The 12,292-nt window shown below is 43.8% G+C and overlaps 1 protein-coding gene across 1 annotated transcript in view; it reads left to right on the top strand.

Annotated features, from left to right (window-relative positions):
* The window catches only part of LOC143958850 (Fc receptor-like protein 5), a 32,323-nt gene extending 27,062 nt beyond the window's left edge, over window positions 1–5,261 (top strand). The window contains exons 10-11 of the mRNA XM_077467832.1: window positions 2,590–2,624; window positions 5,163–5,261. Coding sequence (XP_077323958.1) covers window positions 2,590–2,624; window positions 5,163–5,261 — 134 coding nt within the window. The remainder of the gene's footprint in view (window positions 1–2,589; window positions 2,625–5,162) is intronic.
* Window positions 5,262–12,292: the final 7,031 nt, after the last annotated feature.

The raw sequence follows: 12,292 nt of genomic DNA, 5'->3' as shown, positions 1-12,292 counted from the left end.
TTTGGGATTTTCATTTACTTTCACTTTCAATGATAAAGGTAAACAGGACAAATAGAGAGGGTGAGTCTCCTTAATGGGGGCACAGACAGCAATAAAACCTGAGAAGGATTCTAAATCCTCTCCTCTCTATTTTAGCTTTAGTCGGGAATCAGTTAAAACAGATGCCTTAACATGTACAGTTTCTCAGTTGAGCAGAATTGAAAAAGGTGTCTGTAGCAATTATTTTCCAGTGCATCTGAAAGCAATGTGTTGGTGTAAATTTGCTATACTGAAAACAATGCTATACTGAAAAGGAGACGGGCAGGGGGCATATCAGAATCTGAAAGCCCCCTTTAACAAGGGGGCCCCAGATCCTGCTCCCCCTCATGTGAATGGGCATCAGGTACATTGTACCCCTACCTATTCACCCTAAAAGTGTCAAAAAGTATTAACCACAAGAAACCATTTTTGACAAGTCCTTTATTCAAAAATAGTATCCTGCAATGTAAATCCATTGTCAATCACAATGCCCGACGGACCCGAAAAATAGAAAAAAATAAAAACGTTTCCACCTCCTGGGAGGCCTCCCGCCATATGCCCGCTCTGCGCTTTGACATTTCATATATAGGCAGTGGTCATCCGGCTACATCACATGATGGCTCCTTCAGGACACCTCCCAGGAGGCAAGAGTTTATTTTTAATATTTTTCAGGTCCGGCGGGCATTGTGATTGATCGAGGGACACTATTTTTTTATTTTTTAATAAAGGACTTGTCAAAAACAATTAATTGTGGTTTTTCATTTTTGACACTTTTTTGGTGAATGGGTAGGGGTACGAAATATCCGATACCCATTGACATGGGGGGGGCACCGGGATCAGGGGGCACCCTTTGGTAAACGGGCTTCCAGATTCAGATAAGCTCCCCACCCGCAGACCCCAACAACCACAGTCCAGGGTTGTCGGAAAGAGGACCTTGTCCCCAACAACATGGGGACAAGGTGCTTTGTGGTGGGGATGGGCAGAGCTCCCCTGCCCCAAAGCACCCCCCCCATGTTGAGGGCATATGACCTGGTATGGTTCAGAAGGGGGGAGGGGCACTCACTCGTCCCCTTTCCTTTCCTGACCTGCCAGGCTGCATGCTCGGATAAGGGTCTGAAATGGATTTTGGGGGGGGGGGGGGCATGCCGTTTTACTTTTTTACATTTTGGCGTGGGGTTCCCCTTAAAATCCATACCAGACCCTAAGGGCCTATATGCCTTTTTTCTTCTTTATTTTTTCAATAGCTGGGTGCCGGCAAGTCATTTTAAATGTTATTTGACCTTTTTCTTTCTTTAGAAATGTCATTTTTGATGCAGCATGTTCTATGCATGGTACAGATGCGCCACTTTACAGGCACATTAAGGGGACCCCCCATGCACTATATTTAAATACATTTTTCAATTTTTTTTGTTGCACTTTAAGCATAATTAAAATCACCGCTTCTGAAAAAACGATAATTTAAAAAAAAATCAAAATATATTGATACATGTTCCCTGGGCAGTACCTGGACCCCCATACCACTTTTATGGTCAATTACTTGTATTTAAGCCTTCAAAATGGGCATTTTTCCTGCTCGGCTCCCATAGACTTCAATGGGGTTTGGCGTTCGGGTTAGAACATTACCCCTGTTTGGGAGTTCTGCTGCGAACCCATCCCTAATGCCTATAGACATGTTAATTTATTTGTGAGGGATTGCTAGTAGGGATGAGCTCAGACGTGTTCCGATCCCACATCTGCGATCTCGCCAGGAAGCTGCCAATGTACTTGACCAATCTTAAGCAGCCGAGGCATTCACAACACCACAGCTGCATGTATAAATATCCTATCCCCTGCATATCTGCAGCTGTAGAGTGGGTGTCTCCTTGGTAGGGATTAACAAATAAAACAATACAATCTCCTGCACTCGGGAGCTTGGTCAAATGAGTAGGTGGTGTAGCCAACCTTTTAAAAAAGTGTATGGAATGCCGCAGGTCTGTGGCTCTCAAGAAGAGGGTTCTCCCTCGTAACGCAGAAGCCATTTGTGATGCCATCTGGTTCCCCAAAATATCTGGTCCAGGTTGCAGGCGTATAGAGATACTGCTCGTAATTGCTGGAGTATTGATCAGCCTTGTTTTAAAGCTTGTTTGTGAATATAATTCTTGTTATATTTTATAAATAAATGTTATCTTTGGTAATACACAAGGTCGGTGCGCCCTCCTTCTTTTTTTGTAGGGATTAACAAATGCATGGACATCCTGCAGTCCACCTTAAACCTATTACCACCCTCTTTACTCCTATTGTTATTAAAGGAAGCTCTCAGTAGAAACACACATTATAATATTGCTGCCCTTTTCTTGAAAATGCTGATTTCCTGTCTTTAATGCTGATCTTCTGGTCTACATTGCTGACCCGGAACATGTATGCAGATCAGAAGATCTGGTTTCACTTGTGGCATATTTTGCTCCAAGTCAAATCGGAAAAACTGGATTCCACTACTGGGCTTTGTTGTTGCAAAAAATTCAAAACAGCTCTTTACTGTACACCGTGCATCAAGTATTGAATTCTTATAACTTGTTATTGCTGATCTTATAGGTGATCCACTGAGGACAGATGCAATAGAAGTAAATGTGAGTATTGCAAAGTGCCTTAAACAAGTTAGGTAGGTGTTGTCTTGTAGTGGTTGTGGGTGATGAGTGCCCCTTTAAATTTCAGTAGTGAGTGACCCCTTAACTGTTGATGGTAAGTGGTGAGTGTTCCGTTAATGCTGGTGGCCAATTCTGTTTTCCTTTAAAACATTGGTGGTCAGTGTGCCCTTTTTATAGTCTACATAATCTGTACCCTCTTGCTGTTCAGTGATGGTCAGTGGGCCTCCCTTCTTGTTGCTCAATGTGCCCCCTTTATAGTATATATATATATCCTGTACCCTCTGGATGTTCAGTGGTGGTCAGTGAGCCTTCCTTCTTGTTGCTCAATGTGCCCCCTTCATAGTCTATATATCCTGTACCCTCTGGATGTTAAGTGATGGTCAGTGAGCCTTCCTTCTTGTTACTCAATGTACCCCCTTTATAGTCTACATACCCTGTACCCTCTGGATGTTCAGTGGTGGTCAGTGGGCCTTCCCTCTTGTTGCTCAATGTGCCCTCTTTATAGTCTATATACCCTGTACCCTCTGGATGTTAAGTGATGGTCAGTGGGCCTTCCTTCTTGTTGCTCAATGTGCCCTCTTTATAGTCTATATATCCTATACCCTCTGGATGTTCAGTGATGGTCAGTGAGCCTTCCTTCTTGTTGCTCAATGTGCCCTCTTTATAGTCTATATACCCTGTACCCTCTGGATGTTAAGTGATGGTCAGTGGGCCTTCCTTCTTGTTGCTCAATGTGCCCTCTTTATAGTCTACATACCCTGTACCCTCTGGATGTTCAGTGGTGGTCAGTGGGCCTTCCTTCTTGTTGCTCAATGTGCCCCCTTTATAGTCTATATATCCTGTACCCTCTGGATGTTCAGTGGTGGTCAGTGGGCCTTCCTTCTTGTTGCTCAATGTGCCCTCTTTATAGCCTATATACCCTGTACCCTCTGGATGTTAAGTGATGGTCAGTGAGCCTTCCTTCTTGTTACTCAATGTACCCCCTTTATAGTCTACATACCCTGTACCCTCTGGATGTTCAGTGGTGGTCAGTGGGCCTTCCTTCTTGTTGCTCAATGTGCCCCCTTTATAGTCTATATATCCTGTACCCTCTGGATGTTCAGTGGTGGTCAGTGGGCCTTCCTTCTTGTTGCTCAATGTGCCCTCTTTATAGTCTATATATCCTATACCCTCTGGATGTTCAGTGATGGTCAGTGAGCCTCCCGCCTTGTTGCTCAATGTGTCCCCTTTCTTTGGTGGTCAGTAGAAGCAATTTTATCTAGAGAATGCCTGGAGAAGAAGAATGCAGAAGATCATCAGATCATTTGAGAGGCTCTCAAATGTAAACAGTAGTACTGTTTACATTTGTGATTGGTGTGATTTACCATCACAGCAATCAAATGGCACAGAGTTAATCAGAATGTCTCTGTGCCTAATGAGTGCACTGGTTACGCAAAAAAATGGTGAGATTACTAGACATGTGCATTCGTTTTTTTGTCCGAATGCATTTTCGTCCGAATTTCAGGTATTGTTGTTATCGTTTTGACAAACGACAACGAAAGCACAGAGTCCAAAAAATGAAAGATCCGACATAAATAAATGCTTTATTTTAATTTTCGTTTTGACACAGTTCGATACAGATAGGAGATTCGACGTGACTCTGACAATAACAAAAAACAATCTGTGTCTATTGAACTTGTATCATAACAGTCCATTCACACAGGGGCAACACGACTTCCAGCACGACTTTGGGAGGCAACTTGGACACGACTTGAGTGTGAATCACAGCGCAACTTACAACACGACTTTAATGTAAAATTTTAAGATTTTAAGATAAATGGCGTGGGGGTCCCCCTCAAAATCCATACCAGACCCTTATCTGAGCACACAGCCTGGCAGGAAAAGAGGGGGGACAATAGAGCACCCCCCCTCCTGAACCGTACCAGGCCACATGCCCTCAACATTGGGAGGATGCTTTGGGGTCACCCCCAAAGCATCTTGTCCCCATGTTAACGAGGACAAGGGCATCATCCCCACAACCCTGGCCCGTGGTTGTGGGGGTCTGCGGGCGGGGGGCTTATCGGAATCTGGAAGCCCCCTTTAACAAGGGGACCCCCAGATCCCGGCCCCCCTCTGTGTGAAATGGTAAGGGGGTACAAAAGTACCCCTACCATTTCACCAAAAACGTGACAAAAGTGTTAAAAATGACAGGAGACGGTCTTTGACAAGTCCTTTATTAAAGTCTTCTTTCATCTTCTTTCTTCTGGTCTTCTTCCTTCTTCTTTTCTTCATCCTTCGGTTTCTTCATCTTCTTCCTCCATCTTCTTCTTCCTCCGATCCGCTTCTTCTTGCTCCGGTGTTCTCGTCCGGCGTCTCTTCTTCGTTCTCGGGCCGCTCCGTTTTCTTGTTTACTCAAACTTCTAATAAACATATTGAAATGAAAAACAGCCACCTCCTTACCATTTTGGACAGTCCAGCAGAAGGTTGGTTGTGTTGTTTTATTATGACTTTATTTTATCTATTTATGTGTTTTGTTTTTAGAATCCTATCTACTCTACTGTGAGGCCCAAATCTATGCGTCGTTTGGCGGACACCCAAGAAATGTCCGATGAGCCAGAAAGCATCTATCAGAACACCTAATCCTCACCCATCTTCTACAGGGCCTACCAACTACTAATGTAAATGGACTGACTTATAACAAGTTGGTTTCATGTCTTTTGTTTGACTTGGTGGTGTGTTTTGGATTTTTATAGGATTCATTGCAAAAAGTGTCAGTCGATGAAAGGGAAAACTGGCAGTTGGTTGTCAGAGTACGGACAAACATCTGAGTTTGTGAAGTTTAACAGCAGATTGTTGCAAGTATACCGTTCTAAAAGACCACCAATGAGTTGAATAAAAAAGAGCTGAGTTTCACAAAGGCAGCCAATTAGGAGTTTGCTTTCGTTCTTAAGCTACAATGGACTAAATGACATGTTGTAATTTGATTGGTTGCTGGGAGTAGAAGATGTGCTGTCAAGGCTTGAAATATCTTCTAGTTCAAAGCCGGTTTAATACCATTGCACTTGTCTTTTGTTGTACAATACCTGCAAACGTTTTTCTTTTGTGTTTTATGTCAATTATAATATTGTTTTTGGATATTTACAAGTCTATAAACTGACCTTCAATAGTATCTCTTCCATCATGTAGGTAAAATGTGTACAAACCTTATGGGGTTGATTTACTAAATGCAAATACAGGTAAAACGTCAGGATCAGACAGTTAGTGTCTTTATTGGACGGATGAAGTGGTCTTCAAACTCTTAGCCCTTGTACACACGGTCGGAGATTCCGTCGGAATGTTTCCTATCGGACCGTTTTGACGGATATTCCGACTGTGTGTGGTATGCATCGGACTGTTTCCGTTGGAGTATCCGACGGACCAATTTTTCCAACTTGCCGGTAAAATTTTCCGACAAAATGCTCCGATCGGACATACTCCGATCATGTGTAGCCTACTCCGACGGACAAAGTGCCACGCATGCTCAGATCAAATTCCTAGACCAAAGCTATTGGCTACTAGCCTGAACGTAGTCCCGTCGTAATGAAATAACGTCATCACGTTATGTACAATCGGATTTTCCGACAACTTAGACCAACCGTGTGTATGCAACATCACTACCGGACCTCTTCCAGAATTAATCCGTCGGAATTACTCCGACGGATTTGGTTGTCGGAATCTCTGACCATGTGTACAAGGGCTTAGGGCTGCACTCAAAGAAAACAGGTGAAAGAAAAAAGGCACCTCTAAGTGCAGAATTAAAACTTTTAATATCCCCAAACAAGATTAAAAACATTTACAGAATCAAGGATAAGAAGAGGCATAACATGGATGTATGAAGCAGGTGATCCGGCATCAGGAGGTCCCAGTGTATCATCTCAGCTTTCCAGGGATAACGATATGCAACAGCAGAAGGTCCCAGGATAACCAGCAGGTGAACACCCCAGGCTCTGGGAGCACTGGTGAAGCAATCGCGCCGTCTGAGTCAGCGTGGAGCATGAATCCCGGAAATGGCGGACCTGGCATCAGCAGGAGGGGGCGACAACCAGCATGGACCGTAAACAGGAAATATGTCATCAAAATGGGACGCGTTTTGCAACTACTGATTGGCTCATTCTTCAAGCCAATGACCTAAAGGCAAATACTGTGCACTTTGCAAAATACAATTGCTCCAGATCTTAGTAAGTGATCAGAAGCTCTGCTGCTGACTTCCATCATCCAATCATGTGCAAGAAAAAAAGCTGTTTTTACCTTTATTTTTTTCCTTGCACGTTATTGGGTATTCTTTGAAGTGAAGGTTTACCTCATTTACTAAGCTCTGGAGCAACTGCACTTGTAGAGGGCAACTGTACTTTACAAAGGGCACAGCCTATTTGCCTTTAGTAAATCAACCCCTATATGTGTAAATGGAGACACTTGGGGGGTCTCAAATTCTCAAATGGTATTGGAACGGTACATGACTGTCAATGCTGATACACTGAAAGTGGTTGTAAACCCTTACAACCAACTTTGACCTACAGGTAAGCCTAGATTAAGGCTTACCTGTAGGTCCAAGAAATATCTCCTAAACCTACACGGTTTAGGAGATATTTGCCTAAAGACAGGCACGCATGCGCCGTAGACAGCGTCGCGCAGGCGCACTGAGTGCGCCGCGGTCACCGGCGATATGCCGCGAGTGGCGGCTCCCGTGCACATGCGCGGGAGTGACGTCATCGCGGCTTCGCCGAATGACAGCAGCGGAGCGGCGAGACCCACGAGAAGACGGATGCGCCGGACTACAGGGGACAGCGGTGACTTCGCTGGCTCCTGTGTCAGGTAAGTGACACATAATGAACTACTATGCGATGCATAGTAGTCCATTATGCTTTACCTTTGCAGGGAATGAAAGAGGAAGTAAACCCATCAGGGTTTACTTCCTCTTGAAGCCCATAATTGATATCAGAGGTCACCAAACTTTCTGAACAAGGGGCCAGTTTACTGTCCTTAATATTTTATTTTTGGGGGGGGGAGGGGCAGACTGTGCCCAGTGGGAATAAACAATGCACCATCTATGGTATTAGGTGGAGAAATAGTCCCCCATTGTTGGCATCAGTGGGAGGAATTATGCCTCATTGTTGGTGTCAGTGGCCAGAATAATGCCTCAAAAGCCAGATAAAGGCAAACAATGGGCCCCATCCGATCCCCGGGCCGCATTTTGGAGACCACTGGTTTATATTACCAAAAGTCAGCTTTACTGTCAATTATCCTTATAGCATTTTTCTTGTACGTACAAAAAGTCTTTGCAAAATGCAATGCCGAAGACATGTGACACCGCTAGCATCCTATACCCACAAAGGAGCCTGACTGAGAGCTAATCCATAATCACTACTGGCCATGACGAGACCAAGATGCATCTTCCTTCCTGTTCAAGTTATAATTCTCAGTCAACAGAAATCTGTCTGCTATGTTAGACTTAATTTATTTTCAAAGCCCATCACCAGACAAAACTTTTTTTTTTTTTTTTTTAGCAAACATGTGCATTATGTTGTATAATAAATCAGAAATAGAGTGTTCTTTTAATAATCCTGCTTTCATTTTTGTATTCTACTCCTTTATATCATGCTGTCGGTACATTTACCGGCCTGGAAAAGGTGTGCAAACCCCAAAGATTCATAAATAAAAGAGAGATGGGGCCCCCACCTAAGTGTAGCCATGTATTAGTATAAATAGAACATAAAAACATACACTATATTACCAAAAGTATTGGGACACCCGCCTTTACACGCACATGAACTTTAATGGCACCCCAGTCTTAGTCCGTAGGGTTCCGTATTGCATTGGCCCACACTTTGTAGCTATAGCAGCTTCAACTCTTCTGGGAAGGCTGTCCACAAGGTTTAGGAGTGTGTCTATGGGAATGTTTGACCATTCTTCCAGAAGCATATTTGTTAGGTCAGGCACTGATGTGGACGAGAAAACCTGGCTCACAGTCTCCGCTTTAATTCATCCCAAAGGTGTTCTATCAGGTTGAGGTCGGGACAGTCAAGTTCCTCCACCCCAGACTCGCTCATCCATGTCTTTATGGGCCTTGTTTTGTGCACTAGTCTAAATCATTTGGTGGAGGGGGGATTATGGTGTGGGGGGTTGTTTTTCAGGGGTTGGGCTTGGCCCCTTAGTTCCAGTGAAGGGAACTCTTAAGGCGTCAGCATACCAAGGCATTTTGGACAATTTCATGCTTCCAACTTTGTGGGAACAGTTTGGGGATGGCCCCTACCAGTTCCAACATGACTGCATACCAGAGCACAGAGCAAGATCCATAAATACATGGATGAGCCAGTTTGGGGTGGAGGAACTTGACAGTCCTGACCTCAACCTGATAGAACACTTTTGTGATGAATTACAGCGGAGACTGCCAGCCAGGCCTTTGTGTCTGACCTCACCAATGTGCTTCTGGAAGAATGGTCAAACATTCCCATAGACACACTCCTAAACCTTGTGGACAGCCTTCCCAGAAGAGTTGAAGCTGTTATAGCTGCAAAGGGTGGGCCAACTCAATATTGAACCCTACGGACTAAGACTGGGATGCCATTAAATTTCATGTGCGTGCGTAGGCAGGTGTTTCAATACTTTTGGTTATATACAGTGTATGCACTCACTGCATCAATTGAAGAACGGGCATATCATAAATATCATCCATGCAAAGTATGTCCGGGAAGTGGCCAGGGATGGCAGAGTTCAGCTATCATTGCTCGTTGTTGGCTATGGCACTGTGATGTGAACAAGGAGCTGGACAATATTATATACCATCTGATATATGTATGAGATGATTACCTTCGTCCATGATTACTATTTTCTGTAAATCTTTCAAAATAAGTAAAGGCTTCTGTCTACTTTGGAGTATATGTCCACAATAAAAAAAAAATTTAATTTTTTGGATAAAGTAGGGAAGGATTAGAACCCCTGTTGGGTTTTTACTGCTGCAGTATGTGAGACTTCGGTAAAGATATTTCTAACCCACTGTCAGAGTAACAATGGGCTTCACCCGACCAGTAGGAAAGGTAAATTCTACAAAAAGAACACAAGAAAAAATATAACAGAGGTTCTAACCTTCCATTGCTCTTGACCAAAGCCTGATCTTGACCTAACCTAATCCCTAAAATGTGCCCTGCTGGAAACTTCAGCTGTGAGATCATCCACCTTTGTGTGTTTCAGCTCCTCCTGATACTTTTAATTTTACCAGAATATACACTCACCAGCCACTTTCTTAGATACATCTTGCTAGTACCGGGTTTGACCCCCTTTTGACTTCAGAACTGCCTTCATTCTTGGTGGCATAGATTCAACAAGGTGTTGGAAATGTTCCTTAGAGGTTTTGATCCATAGTGACATACTAGCATCAGGCAGTTGCTGCAGATTTGTCGGCTGCACATCCATGATGCAAATTTCCTGTTCCACCACATCCACCTCCATCCAAATTTGCTCGATAGGATTGAGATCTGGTGAGTGTGGAGACCATTGGATGAGATCTGGTGAGTGTGGAGACCATTGGATGAGATCTGATGAGTGTGGAGACTATTGGAGTAAAGTGACCTCATTGTCCAGTGGTGAGATGATTTTAGCTTTGTGACATGCTGCATTATCCTGCTGGAAGGAGCCATCAGAAGATGGGGACACTGTAGTCATAAAGGGATGGACATGGTCAGCAACAATACTCAGGTAGGCCGTGGTGTTTAAACGTTTCTCAATTGGTACTAAGGGACCCAAAGTGTGCCAAAAAAAAAATCCCCCACGCCATTACGCCACCACCAGCCTGGACCGTTGATGCAAGCCAGGATGAATCCATGCTTTCATGTTTATGCCATATTCTGACCCTACTATCTAAATGTAGCAGCTGAAATCGAGACTCATCATGGTTTTTCCAATCTTATATTGTCTAATTTTGGTGAGTCTGTGCAAATTGTAGCCTCAGTTTCCTGTTTTTAGCTGACAGGAGTGGCACCCAGTTGGGTTACTGTTTGCCTTTCTATCATCTCAAACCAGTTTGACCATTCTCCTCTGACATCAACAAGGCATTTTCATCCACACAACTGCCCTTCACTGGATATTTTCTCTTTTTTCAGACCATCCTCTGTAAACCCGTGAGAGGGTTGTGCATGAAAATCCTAGGAGATCAGCAGTTTTTGAAATACCCAGACTGGCCCGTCTGGCACCAACAACCATGCCATGGTCAAAGTCACTTAGATCCCCTTTCTTCCCCATTCTGATGCTTGGTTTGAACTTCAGCTAGTCTTTACCATGTCTAGATGCCTAGATACATTGAGTTGCTGTCATATGATTGGCTGATTACCAATTTGTGTTACCAAACGATTGGATGGGTGTGCCTAATGAAGTGGCTGGTGAGTGTATATTAAACATAGAATCCAACAAGTATGGTGAGAGATCCTCAATGGCCTCAGAAGGTGTTAATGACCTCAGAACAGAGACGTCACTAATAGAGCCCCGAGAGATAGAAGAGACTGTCATATGGTTTAACTCTCCATCAACCCACAAATCTCTAAACCACAAAACCTCTAAACCAAACTCTAACCTCTAAACAAAGTTATATGAGCTAATTAACTAATTTCCTATGGTAGACTTACCTCACCCTCTGCTGGGAGCCTCTGTATCATCAGCATGTAGTCCTGCTCGAAAAACAGCAAAGCAGTTTAGATCCATTATTATTATTTAAACGTTTTTTAACACCTATTGTGAATCCCAAAAATGCTGTACGCTCAAAGTAAAATATCTTTAAAAAAAAAAATTAATATCAAAAAATAAAAATAATAACACTTCTTCAGGCAGGGGAGGGCGCTGTTAATCCACAAGGCACTTTCCAATAGTAATATACTGTACATAAGACACTTAAAGTAGAACTATAGGCAAAACTTTTATATTTTAATTTTGGATAGAGTAAGTGCCCGTTCACACTACCGCGACTTGTCAGGCGACTTAGCCACCTGACAAGTCGCGATCCATTCTGTACTATGGAATCGTTCTAATAGGAGCGACTCAAGTCGCTCCGACTTAGAAAAAGGTTCCTGTACTATTTTTGGGGTGACTTCAGGCGACTTGCATTGACTTCTATACAGAAGTCGTTTTGCAAGTCGCTGCTGAAGTCGTGTGCAGGTTGCGTCTGTGAGTCGCGCTGCAAGTCGTGCCGCCCCTGTGTGAACCGGCACTAAGTGAGGGTTGTAACTAGGGTTGTCCCGAAACCACTTTTTTAAGTACAAGTGCCGATACTTTTTTTTAAGTACTCGCCGATACCGATTACCAATACTTTTTTTAATGTTATGTGACAGTTTTCAAAGCACAATACAGATTAGGTGGCACGGCTGGCACTGACGGCTGGCACTGACAGCTGGCACTGACAGATGGCACTGATGCCTGGCACTGGCAGATGGCACTAATGGCTAGCACTAACATATGGCACTAACAGGTGGCTGGCACTGATAGATGGCTGAGACTGATAGATGGCATTGACAGGTGATGCTGGCACTGATTAATGGCACTGACAGGTGGCTGGCACTGATAGGCAGCACTTATGGGCATTGGGCACTGATGGGCAGGCACTGTCATGCCATGAGGAAAGGCTGCTGCAAAGTCCATCTTGGTACTCC

This window comes from Lithobates pipiens, unplaced genomic scaffold (genome assembly GCF_037356315.1).
Source record: "Lithobates pipiens isolate NorthernLeopardFrog02 unplaced genomic scaffold, aLitPip1_a1.2 Scaffold_62, whole genome shotgun sequence".
NCBI lineage: Eukaryota > Metazoa > Chordata > Amphibia > Anura > Ranidae > Lithobates > Lithobates pipiens.
This window is presented reverse-complemented; position numbering and strand designations above follow the sequence as displayed.